This window comes from Hetaerina americana, unplaced genomic scaffold, assembly GCF_022747635.1.
Source record: "Hetaerina americana unplaced genomic scaffold, ioHetAmer1.1.p SCAF_76, whole genome shotgun sequence".
Lineage (NCBI taxonomy): Eukaryota > Metazoa > Arthropoda > Insecta > Odonata > Calopterygidae > Hetaerina > Hetaerina americana.
In genome coordinates this window covers 1699357-1723802 of record NW_027287383.1, presented here as the reverse complement: position 1 = coordinate 1723802, position 24446 = coordinate 1699357, and the positions used below count along the sequence as shown (strand labels likewise).

At 35.6% G+C, this 24446-nt stretch overlaps 1 protein-coding gene across 3 annotated transcripts in view; it reads left to right on the top strand.

The window, feature by feature from the left end:
* Positions 1-21386, top strand: part of Smox (Smad on X) — a 91568-nt gene extending 70182 nt beyond the window's left edge. For 2 of the 3 annotated variants that reach the window (XM_071596152.1, XM_071596151.1), the window contains 6 exons: positions 8084-8277; positions 10023-10319; positions 11108-11266; positions 14761-14985; positions 18441-18585; positions 20958-21386. In XM_071596152.1, coding sequence (XP_071452253.1) covers positions 8084-8277; positions 10023-10319; positions 11108-11266; positions 14761-14985; positions 18441-18585; positions 20958-21081 — 1144 coding nt within the window. In that variant the 3' untranslated portion in view covers positions 21082-21386. Of the gene's footprint in view, positions 1-8080; positions 8278-10022; positions 10320-11107; positions 11267-14760; positions 14986-18440; positions 18586-20957 lie in introns of all 3 variants that reach the window. The other variant, XM_071596150.1, reaches the window with a different exon arrangement.
* The last annotated feature ends 3060 nt before the right edge of the window (positions 21387-24446 follow it).

Genomic DNA, 24446 nt, shown 5'->3' with positions numbered 1-24446 from the left:
GGACGCCGTCAAAGAGGCCGTGACGACGTGTCTTCGAGAGGTTCCCGATGATGCCTTCGCGGGAGCGTTCCAGGAATGGGAACGCCGCTGGAACAAGTGTATCGACTCACAAGGGTCCTATTTTGAGGAATATTAGCTTAAGATATGTAAAAGTGTAATAAATTTTTTTTTCCTGAGCTCAGTACACTTATTTTCCGGACGAACCCTGTACGTATAAAACCAACCGCAGTTATCCGCCTGAATGACGGTTTGATAGGTTATGGTAGAGCTCACCCTGTGGTAAGTCCAACGACTTCTGAAAATCACACATCAGGGAGGAATTTAGGGAGACATTTTCCTCTACCGCCAATGGTTTCCCAGGAAATTCTGGTGCCCGAAAAATCACAGAAGTTGCTGGCCAGAGGCGCCCCCGAGAATGGAACCCGGGTCCTCCGGTCAGTTGTCTAACAATTTACCACTCCAACACGAGTGCCCTGGCGAATAATGCTACATCAAACTTTCGCTCTCTCAAGCTAATCCAATCCGCATTGCATATGCTCATCGAAGGCATTGTCTCTAATTCATAATTGTGTACAGTCATAGGACGCAAGACTAAAATGATGAACGATTTGTCCTATTAGTTAGGATTGGTGTTCTTAGTATGAAAGCAAAATCGTCGTTGAAGTGGTATGAAATCCTCCGGGATATTCGAATATAAAGATACCTACATATCTTCTGCTCTCAATGAAAGAAAACTCAACTGCCAGCCAACTTTTTTTACTACGCGGTTTGATTTTTCATACCACAGATATTTCACGATACTATTTACGATAGCGATGTGATTTACTTTTAACAGTAAAAAGACAGGCAACATTTAAATCAACATCCTTGTCGTAAATGGTGGCGTTGTGGTTTCGAGCATTAAGCTGCTTGCCGGTTGGTCTCGAGTTCCAATCCGAGTGTTACCTCTAGATACCCCTAGTTTAATCCAAGCACCGTGATTTTCCAAACACCAGCACTTTGCAGGAAATCGAAGGTGATCAAGGCAAAAAATTGATCCTCCCTACCCTGAACCTCGTCTATTTCACGCACTGAAAACCATGGTTCTTCGTTGGGACTTCTCTTATGAAATTGACTTTATTAGAAAAGACTTCTTTTAGAATATAGGAGCTAGGTATTGTACTCTACTAGTGACGCTTATGTTAGGTAACCATAATACTGACGAGTCAAGTGAAAAATCGACAAATCCAGCTCATTACTATCAAGAGTGTTAAATGCACTTACGCTTTTTGAAAATATCAACCACAAGTTCAGCAACATCACGCAAAATTGGATTCCCAACAATTGACTCTTCCGCTGCTTCACGGTGGAGGAACTTTTGCCTTTTCTTCTTCCTTTACTTCTCGAGACTTCTCCAAATGAAAATATCTTCGTGGTGCCATTTGCTTAACTCGTCCACTCAATATGTTTAGACATACGAATACGAAAAGTGTTTAGACATACGAATCTAGTCTATCCTTAAGCCATGGGTGGTATATTAATATAATCTTAACAGTAGTGTATGACGAGGCATTTCACATGAGGTCAAGGAATGCATTTTTTTCGCGTAGTCAGCGGGATAAAGTGAATTTTGAGTGGAAAGCTTTGATCATCCGAACACTGACTGATTGTTAAACATCTGCACGATGCAGTGGAAGCCATCACTACAGCCTACTGTAGGGGATATAAGCAGTTCAGTTCATACTTTTAGCATATAAGATGAGCAATGAATTTTGTGAAGTTTCTGTTTGACAAAAGAACAGTTGTGTCTCTCATTTGAGAATAAAAAACGCCAGCTTAAGAAATTCGTCTTATGGCATGTACGTCCATCAAAAGTTTCGCTGTTATCGTCAATATTGCAGGGAAAACTAGCATTTAAATCTATAAATTTTCTGATTACTCTCTTACTTTATCCTGTCAGGTAGTATGGTGTTTCAGTGATGGGTTTTAATAAATCCATGAGCGCCTAAGATGCACTCATTGCTTACATACCTGCCTAATAAGATGAGCCTCTCCAGTTGACTTTGAGGTTGGAGGGCAGAACCGCTGTAGCCACGCAGACGCGCTGTAGCAGCTTATGTCCCTTCGAACTCAAAGACTTGGGTCAGAAAATTGCTAGGTTATTTCCATTGTGTCACAATGACAGGTGATCGTGCAAACTCAATGGAAACAATTTTTTTTCAATTTATAGTATCCAACTTTTCAGCTCTCCTCCAGATTATCATATGCTGGGCAACCTCTCATCATCTTCGTGTTATAGATAAACCTGTAAAATTTTGTCCATATCTAAATAATACATGATAAATCAAAGAGGACCCCGTCAATCTCGCCTTAACTCCCTTCATCCTGTGGGGTCCCAGGTCGCGCCGTCTCAAAATCACGTCGATATGGAAGACAGAGTCGGCACCTTTCAAAGGAGAAGGGGGCGGGCACGAGCCAGCCAGCGCATTTCGGTACGGATGAAGGCGTGCAAGACGCTCGGAGATCTTCTGAGCGCGCACGTATAACCGGGGTGTTGCGGAGAGGGGCGGGGACTCTTGTGTCTGCCGCCGCCCCATCTTTAATGGTGGGAGAAGGGGCGGCGCAGGGGAGAATGTCTAGGACCAGTGAACGTCGACTGTTTGCTTCCGATGGTTGGCGAGCATCACGAGTTCCGGGATCGATTTCCGGGCGATTGCTAGACGTGGGGAACATTTTCCGTCTGTGACCCCTTCCCTCATTCTTCGGTCGAGAGACTGCTGCAAATGATGAGTTCAGGGGAAGTCGGAGTTCAGCTTCCTTTCCGGAAGGTTAAATGCCCTCTCATCATATTCGCAAACTCCCGTCTTAGTCGTGCCCTCCAATCTCTCCGCCCCAATCGACGAATGCGCAACGTTGCCGTCAAAATGATGTGACAATTTATTCCCAGGTTTAAGCCCACGCTTGCATAATGCAATAAACGTAATTTCAAAGGCATTTGCGTTGTTATATATTCCGTAATTTATAACTTTTTGAAATTATTAAAGCGCGGACTACAGAGCAATAATGCACTCTGACCATACGAATTGCTCTCCGTGTACCCAATGATTCCTCAATTTCCTGATCGTTGTTACTCCGCTTAGAAACAAACTATCTAATCTACAACAATACGTTGTTAACAAAAATTGTAAGAATGGATAAGGATATAATTGTAGACGTTTTCTAAGGCGCATTTTTATTGTAAATAAACGAGAGAGTTAAAAAAGATTGTCCTATATTTTTCCCCGAATCAAAATTTTTTTAAATGCATACGCGTCCAAAGTTTAATTATACCATATAAAATACAATATCTGCAACATTTTTATTATTAATGCTTTTTCATAATTTCAATTTTTGCCTTGTTGCCAAAATGGGCGTCGTCGAGCAGCTGCTGTCCCCACCTAAGCAAACAGTTTTGAGCTTCGCGCGCAAGACGTGACAACGCAGCTCGCGGGTGCTCTTGCGTATTTTCAGAATACCGCAATGTAATGAACCTGGATATAAAGTTTCCAAGTCCTGCGGTTTGACGCCGTCGCCACTTTAAATACCTCATATTAGAACCACGCCCTCTTCATGACCATTGTATTCCTTCGGTAGATTTTGGCGCGTCCCGTGACTATTCGGGGGTATCATTGTGCGATTATTTTCTCAAGATAATAATCCTCTCGTCTATTTTTTGAGCTTCTTATTAAAGACAAAATTGAGTTGACACGAAATTAATCCAATTATTTTATCCTGGTGTAATATATTTTGTGGGCGCATGGGTGGGTCTACTATTGAAAGAACTCTTGAGATGGAAATAATCAGATATGAATAAGACGATTTTTAGTCTTTTTTTGGTAGAATGCACTTGAAAAATGCTCACCTTCTTTGCAGCCAAGGCTGAATGTATTAACGTACATTTAAATTAGATAATGATCGTATTAATTTGTAATGGAGAAATTCCACCAGTAATGTTAAGTTCGTGTTCAGTTGTTATTTCCCGGAAAATGGACGTAAAATCGATAATGTAAAGCTAATTTTTTTGGCCTCCTTCTCAGGTATCATAAAAATATACCCAGGGAAACGCATACCTTTCCACGCTGAAAAATGTTTCAGTTTACAAATAAAATGTGTGCTTCAGTGTGATGTAATAAAGCCTGCTTGAGGTGGGTCAACTGAAATTGTAGTTCATACATGTTTTCTGTATTTTGGGCTGTAAATTATATTTCTGCTGAGTTACAAATTCTCATATACTAAAATATGAGAAGCATCAAACCTCCCATCCCCCATAAGAGTATATTGTAAATTAATGGTTAACTCACTCTGTTTCATTTTAAGAACAATGAACCGAATGCTGTCGTATTACAAAATAAAATCCATTTCAGAGCAGAATTTGAACCCCTGGGTTCTATGCCTAGGACACCCTTGACTTCACCAAACCTGTGTGATTTTTTAGAAACCCATCTTCCGGGGAAACTACAGGTGGCACAGGGAAGGAATTGCCCCCCCCCTTTTTGTCCTGTTGACGTGTGACTTTCACAACCTCTTAGTCGTAGGATGAGATGAGCTCTACCTTCACTCACCAGACAAACCATTGGGTTGACCACTGTAGCTGGTTTATCTACGACTTGATAGGTAGGTACTTCTATTTAAGAGAAATAGGAGTACCTACATACTTAAATTGTCCTTTCAAATAACCTACTAAGTGATCAGATAGGTGTAAACTCATCTATAGTTCTAAAAGGTTTTGAGATTGAATGTTGCCAGTGAATTATTCCTGTGGTCTGATCAGGTGATTTGTGCCATTCTAAGCTTCTGTCCTTCAGCCTTATGCAGTTCTGGTATAGTTTTTTGAGATATTTACATATCCCTTCTCATGCCACAGGTGGCATGTTACTTGTCAGGTGGCTGATGGTTCAATGTTAGTATTCATATAATTTTTTATTTCAAATTAACTCAATGGAACGAATAGTTTTGTCGTAGATACGCTATTTTACACTCTCTGATTGTAGCATTACTCCTGTGGCTTCCATACTCTGCATTTGTTAGACTTTTTAAAAAGTATGCTGTCAAGTGTTTCTCACCAGTAGACCTTCATCTTATTTGAGTCTTCCAATTTTTTTCAAAGGCTTCCTTAACCAGCCTAGTCCAATAGGATTCCCTGTGACTGATCTTCAAATTATTAAATTTGATCTTGTGTTCAAGGTCACAGCTGTATAACAGTTAACAGTATAATTCACCCTGTGATCCAAATACATCACTCATATTTTACTAAATGTACAGGTAAGATATAGGACTTTCATGCATAATTTCAATTTATGACTTTCACAAATTCTTAAACATAAGAGGACAGAATATGTTTAGTAGTCAGCTTTGAAAATATTAAACAATGGAGAAAATTGCACATTTAGGTGGGTATGTAGGCTTTTTTCCAGCAGAGATGAATTGCATTGGACTATTGTGGAGCCCTGCAGGGAGGCTAGAAAATGTAGATATGCTGATAAGGCAAGGCAACGCTGGTATTCTTTATTTTCTTTCTCCTATTGCTCTCTCATTCTTCTCTCCTTCCTTTAGTCCTCTCCTTTAACCTTCCTCTGCATACATTATATGTTGAAGTTTGCCCGGAAATTTTGGCATATGAAATTATTTTGTCACCTCTACATATAAATGGGATTGAACAAGATGTTCATTGAAATCAAAGTTCAATGAATAGTTAATTAATGATTTAAATTCCCTTCTAAGAAAACTTTGCCATGATTAATTGTGTACTCATCTGTTGAAAACAAAGGTTCACAGTAACTCACCATCAAATCCTTCTTAGATTACCCAACAATTTAATTTAAATAGTCCACTCATGTTTTGTCATGTATTTCAATGACTAGATTATATTTTTTGTCTGTGAAAACTAGGAATTTGTTTTCAAATTTAGTTCTGTGGCATTTGTTTTGAATTTCAAAGATATTGTCTGACTTAGTAGAAGCTTAACTTAAGCATGAGATGGACCTACAGCTTTGTGATCATAATAATTTAGTTTATTGAGAATTGGTAAAATTTCATTCACTGAGTTATCTGTTCAAACACAAGTAAATGTTTGATAGATATTATTTTTATTTTATCATTATTCAGTGCTTGCAAAAAAGCATTTATGTCCGTCTCTTTTCATTTTTCATTATTATGGAACTTCCGTTCGATTACTCATGTCCAACTTAAGGATATTCCTGTCCACTATGAACATGATAACCCAGATTTCCATAATTAAATTTGTAGTGCAAAAGAAACTGTTACAGACCAGTTCTTTGCAATTGGGAAAATTTTCTAATTACAATTCAAGAATGTTTTTACATTTCTATTTAACATCCTTCTTCCCTTTTTCCAAGCTGCAATATTCATCATAAATTGTTAAAAATTGAAGGCTTTTATGTAGCGAGTCAAGTTATTGAAATTTGTATGGGCTATTAATTTGTTTTAATTTGAGCAAACATATCATCTTAACTCTATATATGTATGTTATGCCTTATGTAGATTGTATTTTTGCAAAATCAGTTTCCTTTGACTGATTTTAATTACTACTTCATATTCTTACTATTTTCTTCATCTCAAGTATTTAAATGGGAATTCTTCAATGGAGACTCAGCAAATGAATCTTTTCTTTTCATTTTCTACTGGCATATTTCTTTCATGGAACTGAGGTTCCATTCTAAACATCTGTCTTTACGTTATTCATGTTTAAACTACGTATAATTACCCGCTTGCTACTAATTATTGCATGTAAATAATGTTTATTGGTGCATGGTTCTTCTTTTTACCCCCTTTGTTCATATTCTTATGATACATTCACTTTAAAATTTGAATGTTTTTCAAAGAATCCTAGATTCTTTGTCCCTAGGCATCGCTGTCATCCATATTCATTACTCTGAATATCCCTTGTATTTGTCTTCAGCAAGAATATCCTTGGGTCCTCAGTTGTGATATATGATAGGTTAATTTTTATTGGCCTACCATTACAAGTAAATGAAGTCCATATTTCTGTTGCCAGTTATGGAGCCAATGTAGAATCCAAATCTCTCCTGTGACTACATGAGTTGCATGAATTTAAAATATTAGCTAGAAATAAAGATGTATCATATAGATTTGAAATGCATTGTGATGTATGGCAAGGGTTTCCAGTAGATGAATTTGGATTTCATGAGTAATTATTTTTATAATTATGTTTTTCAGATTAAACATTTAGCCATGATGGAATGTAGGATTTTGGTTTGCATATCAGCCCTGAGCTGATAGCTATATTTTTTACTCCTGTCCATCTTGGATGTTCGTTCCCAATTAACAACCTCTAAGTTATGTTCTGTAAAAATTTCTTTATCCAGTAGATGATAGATATCATTTTTTACAATCATTAATCCCTCCTAAAACTCTTAAAAGACTCCATATCTTTCCGCCCCAACCCCACCCCCACCAAGGCAGTGATGATCATCAACCGTCCCTTAATAAAGGCCAAATCATTGTAGGCAAACACCCCCCCTAATTAAATGTAGAACAGAATGTGTTTATTTTTTCCACTGCTATTTTTAAGAATGGTGGAGTGTTACATTGTGTTCTTCATTTAATTAGTATAAACTTTCACAAATTTGAGCCAGTAACCTTCCAATATATACCCTCCCCCACCCCTAGACCACTAATAGATTGGTGAACCTAAACTCAACCCCTCTCCTCTCACCTACTTCCCTCTTGGAGACAGACTTGATAAGTTGAAAAAATGTTTATGTATGTTACCTGATGATGATGCACAGCATCAAAACCATGGTCGTTAAATGTTTAATCTTTATTGTGGAAGTGTGAAGTTTCTTTGTATACCCTCATTACAAGTTGGCCTTAAAGGCAATATTTCTGACCCTCTTCTTTGGATACTGAGACTTAAATGAGATTTTTGAGGATTTTTTGACCTCCTCTTCGGTGAAGTTATTGCCAAGAAGGGTCAATTTCATATTGTCATTTGTTTTTAAAAAATTTTATCCTGAAAATAGAGTGTAAATAATTATTAACTCCATCTGGGCAAATTAATATGCATGATTTTCTTTTGGAGCAGGTCGTTGGACGGTCGTTTGCAAGTATCACATCGCAAAGGCCTTCCCCACGTCATCTACTGTCGCCTTTGGCGCTGGCCGGAACTCCAGTCTCATCACGAACTTAGGGCTCTTGACACCTGTGAGTTTGCATACAATCTGAAGCGGGACGAGGTCTGCGTCAACCCTTACCATTATACAAGGGTAGAGACTCCAGGTAGATTTCCATTTTGTATTTAAATTCAGGATTTTGATGTCATACTTTGAAACTGAACTTAACCATGATGAGTATATTTGAGAGGAAAAATTTGTGTGTGAAATTGGCTACTTTTAGCCATAAATTGCACATAATCAATTCATTAGAGTGATTGAACATTTTTAAATGTGGTGCATGGTGCAAATGATTCATCATTTTTTAAAACTGTGATTAAAATATCTTTATATTGATAATTTTATTTCATTGTCACAATGTACAATAACTTTTATAATTGATGGTAGGACATGTTTGAATACTAAAGCTCTTCCACCCTGTTTCCTTAATATCTAATTATTGGAATAATGCTACAGTTTCATTTCGTTTTGTGTCATTGATCCCCCATATTTTTTTCCTACATTGCAACAACTCACTCATGGAATTTGCCTGGTTTGCTCTAAATGTCCTTCAATAGGTAGAGAAAATCACTAAAAATTAGCGGATGGCTCTGTTAAAGTTATTTTCACAGAATCTCCTGCAGTTCTTTGAATATGTCTAAGGAGAAAATCATCTTTGCTCTGAGGATCCATGCATACGAGTAATTTCAGCAAGCAGAGACAAGGGAATTAATAGATATCACATGCTACATTTGTTATTTTGCACCCATCAAACAGAGTAAAAACCATGGAAATAGTGAAAAGTAATTTCATGCTTGAGGCGTTTTCCCCCTGGAATAAATGTATGGTCAATTAAGACTAGGGTATTCAAGGCAAGATTTAGTTAACCATGGCAGAGTTTTTAATGTGAAACATGATGGTGATGCTCTATGTAGAAACCGGGGTAATAGTTAAAAAATATTTCAGTGTTTCTGTTAAAAAAATTACTAAATGGACAACGTTTCATCTTTGATGCAAAAGTGGCAGATGAAAGTTAAGGTATTGGTCCTAATATTGACCATTGGTATTTTTTTGTTTGTGTTGGTTAATTCCATCCTCATCTAAACCAAGTAGAGTGATCATTCCCACAGTGTGGGCATATGCACTCCGAAGGGAGCAACTTTCCAAGTGCTTCTTTCACCTTAAAAATGTCTTCAAGGTGCATAAAAAGTAATATAGTTAATGGCAATTAGGCCACACCAAAGACAAATTCCCACAAAGTATAATGTAGCAAACATAATTCATTTTTTTTCTAAACTAATCAGCTAACTATTGTTACTGTGTGCATGTTTTGAAGTACCTATCGACTTCCCTTTACAACTGTCATTTTTAAGACACAAATAACTGGTTGTCCATCCATACAGGGCTATAGTAAGCTGAGATAGGAATAGGTGTCGGTGAATATGTATAGGTAAATAGGAGGGAGAACAAGGTAGAGTTGAATAAAAAATCCCACTTTTGAAGAGGAAGGTTGGTGACAAAATTTGTTTCCCATGGTCCATGACTCAGCTGCACTCTTAAAGTAAAAGAGGATAATTGGAAATTAACTGGGAAGACGTAATCATTGAATAAGAGTAGGTTACTAAAATGTCCAGTAGAATATTAGTAACAAAAAAATCTACATGATGGAGTAGCTATATGTAGCTATATAGCTATGTATTTGTAATGCCACAAATGTAGGGAGATAAAATCATATTACTTAGAGTATTCATGGCTTCTTGGATCGCATATTGCACCAACTTTGCATGTTGCTTCATATACTTAACCGCATTCCTTTCCAGGTTTGTGCATTTACTCTGGTCAGCAGTTGGGTTTTATGGTTTATTGTTGCAGCCCTGCCTCCAGTCCTGGTGCCCAGAAACTTGCCAGGGGATTCACCAACGGAGTTCCCATCCCTTGACGACTTTTCGTCCTCAGTGCCCGAGAACACGAGTTTCCCAGGTGGTGGAGGTGGGGGAGGCGAGACGGTGGGAGGAGGAACGGGGGGTGGGGGGGGCCTCCCGCCGGTGGGGGTGGGCCTTGGGGGTGGCGGCATCGCGCTGGACTCCGGGCTCATCCCCACCACGGAGACCCCACCACCAGGATACATGTCGGAAGACGGGGACAACCAGGATCAGAATGACAACATGAGTAAGTACAGCAGAGAATTTGCCTGGGCTAAAAAATCATAAATGGATTTTTCAATGTAAAGTGCAGTGTGGATTTTCACAGCGCAACAAAATTTGCTCTTTTCATTGTTATAAATTAGCATCTGTCATGGTAGAAGCTCATAAAAATGGTTCATTTTTGTGGCGCAACATGATATATCCTAAAAGGAGGGTTTTACAATGGACCAGTTGAAGTCTTATACACTTATGGTGTTAAAAATTTTGTGACTGAAGGGAGAATGTTTGGCAGCCAAGGTAGGGCTATGAAAAGGATAGGTATTTCAGGCAGAACGAAGTGAGGAAGTATGTATGTGGAATTTGAGCATTATAATTTAGGGAGAGTTGTCAGATTGCTTTGTTATGCGAGGTTTAGAAATGTAGGCATGTTCAGTCTCTTTCCATCTAAAATATACCTTAGGCAGTAGACTGTGTAATAATAAATATGTTACCTACAGCAAATGAAGAACAGAGTGGCATAATTTTTAGCTTATTCAGAAACTTAGCTTATTTTACTAAAAATTTGGAAAGAGCCCCCTACTTATGTCATCACTTAACATTAATCTTTGTGTACTAGATTAAATGGTCTTTGATACATACTTGAAATTATCAGATTATCACATTTCTCAAATGACTCGCGAAAATTTTATTGCATTCATAGCTTGAAGCTAAAGCTACTACGTTTGCTTATTTTTTTAGCTCTTACGAGTGAAGTTTTTGTATATGCCCTTTGTTGACCATTAATTTTTAAGAATTATTTTGTTTCATAAATAGGTCTAACAAGAATTACACCCAGTCCTCCTATTGATGCTCAACCGGTGATGTACTGTGAACCAGCATTCTGGTGCTCCATAAGTTACTATGAGCTTAACACACGGGTTGGGGAAACCTTCCATGCATCTCAGCCATCAATCACTGTTGATGGATTTACAGGTAAGCATTTGGTTAAACATGAATCACTAATTAATTAAAGGTTATAACATGAAGATATCCTTGAGTTTGTAGATTAAGGTAATTTAAAAATCGAGAAACATACGATGTTTTAAATCAATTTTAATGGGAAAATCACCTCTAATTTTAATGGGAAAACCTCTTTATCGTGTTATTCAATGTCAGCTCCTAAGTTCAATAGTCACAGCCTCTGACTCTTTACCTGCTGTCTTCTTTTAGTTTTGTGGTAGCAACAAAATTTCATACTGGCCTTCAACCTTTGTTCCTGTTATCATCCTTCGTGATAATTCTATTGTTTTCGATCCTTGTCTAAAAAATGCCCAGTTATTACTGAGATTTGCTAGGCTTGTGTTATCTATAAAAACTCATTCTTAATTCTCATCAAATCCCATTTCATTGTATTGAATAAGTTATGATTCATTGGCATATTTGGAGTTCATTTCATTTGAATTTCATTATTTTTCTTATTATTGCTATTTTTAAATGATTCTGCTAATCTGTTTTATGGTAGCATAGTGAATTGAGCATTTGGCTACATACAAGAGGGTCCTAGGCAAGGTTCAAATATGGCAAATAAAGAAAACCCTTGGCCAAATCCAAGTTACGTGATTTTCTGAGAATCTGAGCTTCCTCGGAAGCTTCAGGCCAGGAGAGCATCAGTTCTTCTTATACTTAATGTGTTAAATACGCACGTCATCAGGCTTTGGATGGAAGTGATCATTTCTGGCCTATGAAAACCTTCCTGCAGGCCAACTATGGTTTGCATACTCTTCATCCATGTTTTGTCTGTTTTGGTAAAGCTTTAAAGTGAGGATTAATGCTTAAGCTAAAACAATGATGTCATTCCATTTGAATAGTCATCTCTGTAGTTAGTAATCTTCTTCTGTGTTTCTTCTGATTCATTGTTTGGTAACCTATGACTTTCAGGCTGGAATTGGCTTGCAAAGAGTTTCTGGTCACCATGCCAAGTATTAGATTACAACTTGTGGGATTCATATTATAATAATAATTTCATTATCATTGACAACTACCTACAGGAGTGTCTTATCTGAAAACGTCTCACAACATGCCATTCTAGGGAAAAAAGTTTGATGAAGTCTATTGTGGTTTACTCCGCCAAACATTTCCAGCAATAGTTTTTTCCTTGTTTGAGAAGGGATTGTGAACTATGACACAAGGGCTTTTCAATAAGGTTTAATCGTAAATTTTTATTTGCATAATTCAATTTGTGCAAATTTTAATTCTGTGTTATATCGTTAGCTTATTGGGTAATGCATTTGTTGTATGAGTTTAATTGATTTGACTCCGGTATTGCTTCAGTGGCAGCTGTTGCAAGGTGAAACAATCAGTTCACCTACAGCAACAATGGAGGTAGCATGTAATGAGCAATGTTGAAATTTTGTTTTTACCTGAATGTATTGTCAACCAATGCCTAAGTAATGCCACTAAGGCACATGGAGTCTGTTTGTCTCTTGTACACAGAAGATAGTGAACAATACATTAAGGAGAGGAGACAATCTATTTGTGAGGAAGGTAAACTCAGAACTCCAATCAATGTCTTGAGGTAGTGAACGTTAGCTCCTCTGCTGTCTTTGTGATAGAAAATAATTAATTAATTTTAAGAGCAGTATTCAAAATATTTACAATATCATTGGGTGCCACCAGAAAATTGGTTTAGGTGGTTTCCAAGACTCTGGAAACTCAAACAAGAGGATGTTTGCATGCAGATGTGGTCACAGTTAAAGTTAATTTTACTGGATGATGCGTAGTTTCTTTTGATTTTTATTACTGCTGATGAAACTTGGTGACATCATTTTGATCCTAAGAGCAAATAGCAATGCTCTGTGAAAATGTGTGGCATTACCAGTGCAAAAAACTGAAGTGGTGCCTTCTGCTGGGAAAGTAATAGTCATTTCATTTTTCAATATTCAGGGAAAGGCGTATCATCATGTCATACTGAAATGCTTTGATGATTTTTTCCTTTTCTTCCAGAAGAACTTTGGTGGAAATTGTTTTTCATTCTCAGAAGCAGGCAAAGGCAAACTATCATAATAGTCTGAAAGATTGCAAAGATGAATAATTGTTTCAACTTGCAGTGGCTGTCGCTGATGCAATTCTGGAGTTAAATCAATAAAACTTGTACTTAATGTACATTAAGCTACCGTTAAAACATGACATTAAGTTTTTGAGCAATTAATTGGTAGAGTAAAAATGTTATCATTATTCTTTATTGGACATCCCTCTTAGATAATTCCAGATAAATCTCATGTTTGGCCTAAAATGTTAAAATGTATTCTTCCACTCTTCTTCAGATTAATGTTAAATTTCATAATATTTTCTGTTGTTATATTTCTTTCATTGGCTTTACCCAATATATTTACTAGTAATTTCCATAATTCTCAAAGCATCTATATTTTTTTAATGTACCTATTGCTACTGTATGCTTCCGTTTTCATTCCAAAAAATGCCTGCACCTAAATATTCCCCCATAGCCTCTGATGAATGCGTCTATTATATGCAGAAAGTCACCCGGTAGATTTTCATAATAAATATTTTACTCCATAGATGTTAATTTTTACCTGCTTCTTAATGTTCCTCGGAATTGAGATATCAAGCAGTGCCACCATGCCTTTCTCTCCCTTTTACTATTGATTGCTTCTCTTAATTTATCTTTTCAGCCCCTTAAATTATGTCCTGATGACCTTCTGCTTTTCTTTTCAGGCTTAATGCCTTATCAAGGCCCAGTCTTTTATGTCTCTTTTCCAGCTCGCACAAATAACCATTGCTTCAATTTATATTTTCTGCAAGTTTCACTTTATTCCTGGGTGCCATATGTTTATAAGAGGGGTTTCCCCCGCAGGATAATATAATTATAATGCCTAGTGTTTCTGAAAGATCGATAACATTTGCTGAAATATTTCTCCTAGAAGATTTTGATGAGTTCATAAATTTGCGTTCTATAAAATGAATGAAATTTGCAAGGTATGCTAAAGAAAAATTTCTGCATAAGACAAGAAAATGTGAGATACATTTCTTGATTGTTTGTGTATTGTAAATGCTTGGTTTATTACTGCTGTATATTCTAATTGATGAGCTGATTTTATTTGTTGCGAGTAAGCTTTTTGAATGATTTTAAAAATGGCTCTTCAGCTTACAATTAAATGTGATCCTCATCTGAATGGACAATATGGATATCATTTTCTATGATAACCCCTTTTTTAAACATTCACTGGTGGCAAATGTGGGTTTAAAAATTCGGTAAGTTTATGAAACTAACAAAAACTTATGCTTTAATGGCTGGTAGATATGTGACAGAAATGGTGGAAGTAAATTTGTGTAGAGTTAGTTTATTGATTGAATATTTTCATTCAGTGTTATATTTTTCACTTAAAAATGTGTCATAGTTAGCATCCTATTAATATTTATCTTAAATACCTTTTTTAATGAAGTGAATTTCTTGTCTTCTCTCAATGCAGATCCAAGTAATAGTGAGCGATTTTGCCTGGGCCTTCTTTCAAATGTTAATCGAAACACTGTAGTTGAGCAAACAAGAAGGCATATTGGGAAAGGAGTGAGACTATATTATATTGGTGGAGAGGTGTTTGCGGAATGTCTCTCTGATTCATCAATATTTGTGCAGTCACCAAATTGTAATCAACGTTATGGTTGGCATCCAGCAACTGTGTGCAAAATACCACCTGGTGAGTAGTTCCCTGCAGAAAGAAAGCAGGTTGTGCCATTTTCACCTACACATTCAATTCAAATTTATAATTGCGCAAAAACAACCTGGAGTACAGAAACTTAAGGAGAAAATGTGTTCATAGCCTGCTGAGTTCTCCCTCAATCAATTGGCTGAACCAACCCCACAAACAAATTATATTTTACTTTTAATGCCAACTTGCAGAGTATGTGTTCTCCCTTGGATATTTGCTACTTCCTAGTGTGAAAAAAGAGACACACTTGTTTTAATTTCCAAGGCTATAGCGGGATAAGATGGTAAAATCTGCACTCGGCTGGATTCTTATTTGGGATTGGGTGCTCGAAAGTAAATATTTAGACCCCTTCAGCCAAATTTTTACCTCCCTAGGTGGCCCCAGGGGTCTCCTATTGCAAAAAATGTGTGTTTTCAAAGAAAAAATTTCCCCGAGTGATCCTTTGCTTTAGAAAATCTGAAATCATTAGCATGAGAAGCTGAGACAGCTAGATGGTCCAGGCAGCCCACTACTACAGTAAAACTAACTGCTCAAGAAATGGAAGATTTTCCAGAGATGACTGAAAAGGACCTCAAAGCATTTTTTCAGGGACCTATCAGTTAGGTCTAGCCATTTGCTAACTAGCCAAGCTGATGGATGACAATGATAATATCAAATTGGAGTATATTAGGATGAAATCCGATATCATTAAAGTTTTACTTAGGTCAAGACATAAATAGTAAGACCTACAAATGTTATGTAGAACACAAACTCAATTCAATTGGGTACAGCGGTGTTTTGCACCATGCTTGTGATTGTGCCAATGGATTAAGAACTGTAGGGTCCTGTTCTCATATTGCCGTGATTATTTATTACCTTAGTAATGCAAGTTATAAGTCAAAAATTATTAGACCAGCAAAAATACTTTCACAATTATTTATCACATCAGATACTGACCCCGTCAAAATGAAGATAGTGACGAAGACTAAAACTGTTATTTTAATGTGGTTTTGAACATTTTTTACTATTTTTTAATTTTATAAAATTTCATTATTATTAATAAAAATTGAAAAAAGGTCTAATATGAGAAAAAATATAATTATTTTATTAATACAATCCATAAAAGTTAATATTTAAATGATAATCACCACTCGAATAAAGGGGGGGGAAAACAAAAATCGTTATTTGTCACATTTAAATTAGATTATATGCTTCAAATATGAAAAAAAATTACCGAAAAATACAGTTTTTTTAATTTAGAGTATGTTTTGGTAGAAAAAAATGGAAAAAACAGACTAAAATCGTTGTTCATTCACATGCAGTTGAGGTTATATGTGGTAAATAACAACATGGGAAAAAATATCAAAAAAGAGGGTTTGTCATATTTTGAGCATGTTCTGGTCTGAAAATGGCAAACCCGATCCCGTTATTAGAAATAACGAAAATATATATCAAAAATCATTCTTCATTCACATGCAGTTGAGGTTATGTGCTAAAAACATTGGGGAAAACACCCAAAAAATGGTTTTTTTTCGAATTTTGCTGATGTTCCAGAGAGAAAATGGCAAATCTAACCCCGCAATTCTGAAGAACGGAAAAAAATACTCGAAAAATAGTTATTTAGAAGTTTCCATAAATTACCAACATAACCTAAAAATTCTTTGAAAAATTCAAATTTTTTTCGTGAGCTCAATTTTGATTCAAAAAATGGAAAAAAAATCAGAATGTTTTTGGTTGTAGAAATGTAGGTTAATGAATTTTTTTAGTATTTTTAAAGCAAAGGGTCACTCAGGAAAATTATTTTTTCAAGAAAAAACATTTTTTGCAATAGGAGACCCCTGGGGCCACCTAAGGAGCTAAAAATTATCCTGCTATAGTCTTTATCTTGAGATTAAAAACTGTATTTTGATAAGATTTTATGATTTTAAGATGTCAGGTAAGTCATACGTATTTTCTTCTATTGCATATTCCTTGGAAATATTAGAATTGGCTCCATTCTTCACTTTGTTTGTGAAAGAGGAGTATCGGGTGATGTAAGAAAATACGGCATCAAAATGGCTGGGACATAATCAACATGCATGTGTTGAATTCTTAAATACTGTTCATGTATTTAATTACAGTATAAAAGATTCATCAAAAAGTGATTTTGAATATACTGATGAAAATGGGTTATTCAATTACAAGTAACTCCATCACTCTGATAATCAATAGCGGTCAAATTGCATGTGAAAAGTCTCTGATGTGGCCTCTTCAGACAGCCTTTACACAACTGTGAACCAAGGTTGCAGAATATGATCAGTATGGATATTGTTGGTACTACATGTTACAAGGTCAAGGGGAAGAGGGTGATAATAATTGGAAGTGGGGAAAATGGAAGTGAACATGTGCAGGTGCAGCCAGCATGTGCAAATTGTAGAGAGGCAAGTTCCTAGATGGATATTTTAGGGTTCACCCTGTAGTAATGAGGGACACAGTTATATTAATCAATTTTTGAAATAAAATGATGGCATACTATAACTTTATAGTGTTCAGTGCCAATTATTTTAACAGTTATATTTTTATTATTGTAAATGCTGAATTCATTGCATTGAAAGGGTTTCAGTATTTTTCGAATTAGTTTTCAGATTGAGTTTCAGTATTTTCAAAGTTATGGTGTTTCAGTATTTGAAGGTGCATTTCAACTGCCATGCCTGAAACAGTATCACAGAGAAGGGACACCATTTCTTGTAAAATTGGGGAGGAAAAGTAAACCATCTTGATAAAACTGCATTTGTAGATTTTTGAAGATATTAAGTGAGTTGTGCTGTAAACTCATCTTTAGAGTGGTATTAAACATATTTTAAAATAGTAGAGTGCCTGGTTAGTCATAGTTACTTAAAATTGATTTGAATTATTATATTATTCATATTTTTTCATGCATTCATCTCGTTATTACAACTGTGAATAATTAACTAGGTATTTAGGCACAGGGTTCTAGCCAAGAGCATTTTTTCTTTGACCACTTGCCATTTTACTGATAAATGTAGCAAGTCTTTAATGGTTACTCAAGAAGTACTTATCAATGCCAAGACTTTTTCTGGTTGCCCTCAAAAATATTTTTATCTCTGAATATGGATTTCTTAGGAATAATTGTGTATATAGCTGAGAATGGCTGAGATTTTTTAAGTATTCACTCTCACAGCATTTTGTTATTTCAGCATTGACCTTATTGCATCAGCAGTCTCAACTCTATCAACTGATTATTCCAAGTAACCATAAGTTGAAAGGAAAGGTCTTATTCTGCAAAAATACTTTTAAGCAGGACTCTGTATTAACATTTTATTTGCAATTAATTTAAAATAACAATTTTTATCAAATCAAAAATGAATTGCTACGTGTATGGATTCATTTGTATGAGCTATGTTGATAAGGTGATAACTGTGTTTTAGCATAACCATTTGCTAATATTCTTTTATTCTTTGCAGGATGTAATTTGAAAATATTTAATAATCAAGAGTTTGCAGCTCTATTATCTCAGTCAGTTAGTCAGGGTTTTGAAGCTGTGTACCAACTTACTCGGATGTGCACCATACGAATGAGTTTTGTGAAAGGGTGGGGTGCTGAATATAGGTGAGTAATGCAGTAAATAGTAGTCAATTCATTAAGAATAGAGTACAGCACTGCTGACCTGGAAATCTGTATTCTGGGAGCACCCACGGCCAGTTGTATTGAGAGAATGACAGACATTGACAATGTGCTTTGAGAGATGGAAAAATATTCTATATGTACGGTGTGTTGCAACTCTCTGAGGCTGCATGCCGCTTCCTATGTATATATTCCCATTAATGACTGGAGATCAGTTCAAGTTAAACAGTTCATGAAAATAATACTGAGTGCTGAACAATCTTCTATACATATTACCTAGCTTTTTAGACTTCATCTTAAGACTCTAGGAAACCTTTCATTCATTTTGTCAATTTACAATTTATGTATTTTGGCTTGTTATAAAGAATCCATCAAGCACAGGGAACTTTATTATTATTAACTGTTAACTGACCCACTGAGTGTGTCAGTTATGAGCAGCAGGAACAGTAGTAGAGAGGTGAAGCATTGTCATTAAATGCTATTAATTGCAGATGAATTAAAAGTGATAAAAAACTGGATGCCATACATAGGTGAAACATTTGTGATATACAGTGTCAGATCTTCAACTGTGTGCAGGGTGCAGCAATTAAATCCAGACAAGCACGCATTTCCTGACCGGGTAGCGAAACCTTCCCCAGACTTCTCTGAAGCAAAATGCTTAGCCATAATATCGTAAACAGTTGATCTGGGGTACCAGAAGAGTTAAACTATTTCAAAATATATTGCCCATGGTGAACACTTTTGATAATAGCAGCTCTTTGATTGTACTCCGTATTTGTGAGTAACATCTTGGTAATTTTGAGGTTATGACTGTTTACTAGATGCCTATAGCTTTCAAGAACGTCAATCTAGACCTCTAGTGGAACTAAAATATGGCGGGAAATTCAAATTGAAATTTGTCCGGATTCAAGCGCCGCACCCTGTAGACATGAAGTGGCAAAAAGGAAAGCAGTGGTAAGTTTTATATTGAACTGACACTGGAAAAGATATGGCAAGCAGAAGGACTATGAGAATAGGGTTGTAGATGTACATAGTTAATGTGCTTATACTGTGTTTCGGTTGTGCCAAAATGAAGGATATATTATTGAGTAGGCTATCCTGTTTTATTCAGAAATAACTTCAGAAGTGCATTTGATTTTATGACAGGATTGTCCCAGAAATTCAAGAAAAGGCATGGTATATAACTACTCATTGTAGAAAGTAAACCTAAGTCTGTCACAGAAGTTCTTGACGAATTTATTGATGAATTTTTCAAATTTGTTGAAAGAAAAGAACTCAAGAAACAAAGCACTTGGTGCAAAGACTTTTAACAGATATTTTTTAGATGCATGAAAGGATGATTTCCAAGAAAAAGTTATGAGCTTCAACTTCAAGTAACCATAAATTAAACCCTGGCCTTCAGGAAAATGCTTATAGTTTTCATGGACATCTTAATGCCATTTTAATTAAAGTATGTCGATATTTCCTATTGAAGTTGAAAAATATGTTTAGTTTTGATATCTATAGTGCAAGCCATTTGTCAAAGAAGAGTGTTCTTGTAAGATATTAATTAAGTAATTATTAATTAAGTATATTCTGTTTATTTATCAAATGATATTAATAGCCAGTCTCCTCCTCTAATGCCTGTCACTACCACATGCTTTATTTTTGCAAGAGACAAGAGTTATGGTGGTTAACAGAGTTTTAAATTCCATAAATCAAATTCAGAGTTGCATTTTTACCTTTCCCTCACCCTAAGTTTTAATTCATATGTATCTGAATTTTCTGATTACCAACATGAAATCGAGGTGCATTATAATGAATCATGGTGCTCACTTTAGGTAATTTGTCAATCTTCTATTCAAGAAATTGTAATTTGAATTACCATGCATATTATTAAAAAAAATAGAACTTTCATGATTAGGCAATTTTAGTATGCAAATGTGCAGTATATGCATAAATATCAGCTCGAGCATCATATGATGACTAAAATCACATCGGAAATACAGTTGAATCATTGGAATACTGAGAATCTTTCCAGTATTCTTAGACACTTAAGACATAACTAATATGGGCTACTTTAGTATTGTATGTAAGCATTAAATTGGCAATCACCTTTTAATTTGCAATGGAAATATTTATTAAAGCATTGTGTGAGGCTAAGGGAAATACCTATACTTTCTCTTTTAAAGTTGTTTGTGCATTTTATTATAAGGTATATTTTATTTGATTGTTTTTAAAATTAAGTAATTTTTTATGGTCTCAGAAAGCAGAAATATAATAATAATAGTTATTATTATAATTAATAGTCTAATTTTTATATTTTATAAAAAATATTCATTTAAAGTTTTACATAATCATGCATCCACTCCTAATAGGCGGCAAACAGTTACATCCACACCATGCTGGATTGAGCTCCACCTGAATGGCCCACTCCAATGGCTGGATCGTGTACTCACACAGATGGGATCCCCTCGTTTGCCTTGCTCCTCCATGTCATGAGATAGTTTCCCTCAAATGAAAGACAGCAAGACCTATCTCAAAATATGGTTATAAAATGATTCTAAGTTTGAACTTCCAGTGAATTGCCTGTATTTGCATATTTTGCACAAATACTGTGTGCATATTAGGGAACTAAGAATCATCTCATTATTTCTTGGAGTTTTGTCCAAGGATTAATGCCACTTCATGAATTTTTAACTCCTCAAAGAGTTATTTTGTTGTGAAAGGGCATGTATAGGAGTGCTCACACCAATGACAGCTGTGGAACCTCATGGGAGAGTGATTGTGTGGTGGGTTAATTTCAATGTGGGTGCAGGAGGATGGTAAAAGGCTTAGACTTTTGAGTGTCACTGTGATGTGTGTGATGTTGCCCTTCAACGTGAGACGATTCAATCGGCTTGACTCAAAGGGACACCCTGTTGGTGCTAAAAGAAGCCACCAATCACTTCTCTATAGTCACCATCACCTAGCCAACACAAGGAAGGTGATGAACCCACAATAATGGATACTTGAATCCTTTTTATCTTGATGAATGAAAATTAGTTTCGAGATTTTTAGTGTGTGTTTGTGAGTGTGCATGTTGTCTTATGTTTTGTCAGCCTCCCCAAGCTGGCATGTTTTTATGAGTTAGGGATGGACAACTATCACAGCATTTGAATGAGCCATCGCAAGTGTGTAGAGTTCCTTTTGACTGGAAAATTTACATTAGCTTGGTGATTGTGATGTGAGATGCTGTTCATTTGAATGAGAATGGCATTTTTGTCCACATGAGCAGTGTGCTCTTTGCTGCATATCATGTCTTAATTACATTCAAATGCTTCTTTACCTTTTCCATGGTGCATCCATTTCAACTCTTATTTCATTGACTTCATCTTGCACCTCCAGAAATAGGTACTGTGACTTTCTGGTGGTCACTCATGACAGAAGTATTCTATGTTAGTCATTATTTTGTCTATGAAAAATGATCCACAGGCAGAACCAGGTTATATCATTTTGAATTGTTAATTACTGTCAGGGTTTGATTTTTGATAAATTTATTCTTTGATGTAGACCACCCTTGAATCTGAGAAAACACAGCAAAACAATATATATTGGTGTCCTTCTTGGTGGCGTGAGGTATGGTACTTTTTCATGAAAGTCACTTGAGTTGATTTTGTTTGATAGATTGTCTGATCAAAAGTCTTCCCAATTACATAATTAGTTCTCTATTGTCACCAGGAAGGGTAAGTCCATTTCATTGGGAAAGAGTGATGCTGTGCACTAAACAGATGAGTGGTTCAATTAGAATCATAATTGCGGAGTGAAATGGTACACCTTTGGGTATATTTAAATATTTCAGAAATTTAATTAATAAATGATTGATTATGTAGTCACCACGTGAAACGGACATGCTAAGTTGGGCCTTCTGTTTTAGGTTAATAGACAGTGATGTTTGTTTTGATGCAAAAGAAATTTATGTTAATGTACAAATATTTTATCTCTGTTAGGAACAAAATTAACTAAGTCTCAGATTTATATTTGAAGTGAAAATTCTTCTAAATATGTAAAAGAGGTTTTTAAACTTTCAAATCTAGAATGTTGTACCGATTTTTCTACTTGTTTTTGTATACTGCAGAAATTTATATATATTGGCACATGCTGGCTACTGTTATTTTTGAAATCTTATGGTACATAATCAAAATCACTAGCATTATTGCCCAGTTGGGACTTATTTTCTTAAATTAAAATCAGTTAAGTGTTAGATTAACCAAGTAGTGGCACAAGAATATTCATTGATAATCTATAGAATTTTAATTGGTGTAAGTGAAGAATGGCAATCATTTGTTATGAGTGATTTCATAAAACCAAACTTTAATAGGTTCAAGATAAAGCTGATATGCTAATCACAGAATGAGATCATATTTTCTCTCATTTGAAAATGAGGACTTAAATTGTCATTTATGGCCATTTAAATGAAATTTGTGCATACATGTATCACGCCATGCATGTACGCTTTAATCCATGCAGGAGTGTGCAGGTAATAAAAAAAATAGCATTTACTGCAAGTGAAATCTGAATTTGCAGAATGCAAATGACAAGTTACTGATTTTCTCTGAAGTACAATCTACTCTAACAGAGTTAACTCATAGCATTTTTTATTTTTAATGTGCCAAAATTCATCCATGGTAGGATCTTTCACGAAGCTGATCTTATATTATCGAAAGGTTGAATTTTATTGGAGTTTTAATGGGGTGCTACCATATTTAATGAAAGTTGGAAGGTAAAAAAGCATTCACGTAGAGCTTTTGTTTCTAGTTATAATATTCAAATGGTAAATCCTATGGAAAAACATTGTAAAAAATTGATGATGTTATTTTCTTAAGCATAACTACTGCAACTTGGCCAACAATGAATTTCCATGGACTAGTTTGCTTAGAAATATTTATTACAGAAGATGTTGGTTGATAGAGAATTTAAAGCCAAAAAAATTAATGCTTTAGTTTGGGATCATTCATTTGTAATTCAGAATATGTTAAATAATATTTTTGTAGCTAATGGTTGCAAGGAAGTGTAAACATTAGTGGATCAAAAAATGAGCCAGTCAGTGTTAACATTTTTCTATTGCCAAGCATATTTTTACTATCCCACATACTCAATGTTTCCAATACTAAAACTATTGAAAAATGTCAGTTGTTGTTGGCGGGTAAAACTGGCTGTGCCAGCATGCATTGCAATTATTGGGAAGCAACTGTGGAATTTTAGGAATCATTAAATTTATGTGTCAAAAAGCTTACCACTGACCAGTAAACAAAAAGCTTACCCCTGAGCAGTGAACAAAAAGCTGTAATTAATTCTACAGCAATTAAGTACATTTCAGTGACCTCACATTTTTCAGATATTTTATGATTTGAGAGATTCCAAGCCCCACACCCTCTTTCCTATATTCAATGGTCTCTTGCGAATGCATGACATAAAAAATGTTTAAATGACATATGGATGTGGTCCCAAAGAAACCTATGGAATTGTTTTTATTTACTGCTAAAACTCTTGCCGTGCCAGTGATACTAAAATCTCTTAGAACTCCTATTCCAATGCAGCTCTTTGTGTATTTGAAACTGTGCTTTGTAACATGATGGCTTTACCATCTCAAGTACCTACTTTAGTAATGAGATTTGCCATGGCAAAGCCTAAGTGTTTGTAACAGGAAAATTAAAATGTAGTCTTACAAGCATATACACCAAAATTCAATTAGCGTGCTTCTTGGGATGATTGCTTCTAATGGATATACATTATTACAGCACCAAAAATATTGTAGTTTGATATTGTGATGGACAAGATAAAATGCATACAGTGATGCTCCTGAAATTATAGGTGGCCATTAATTC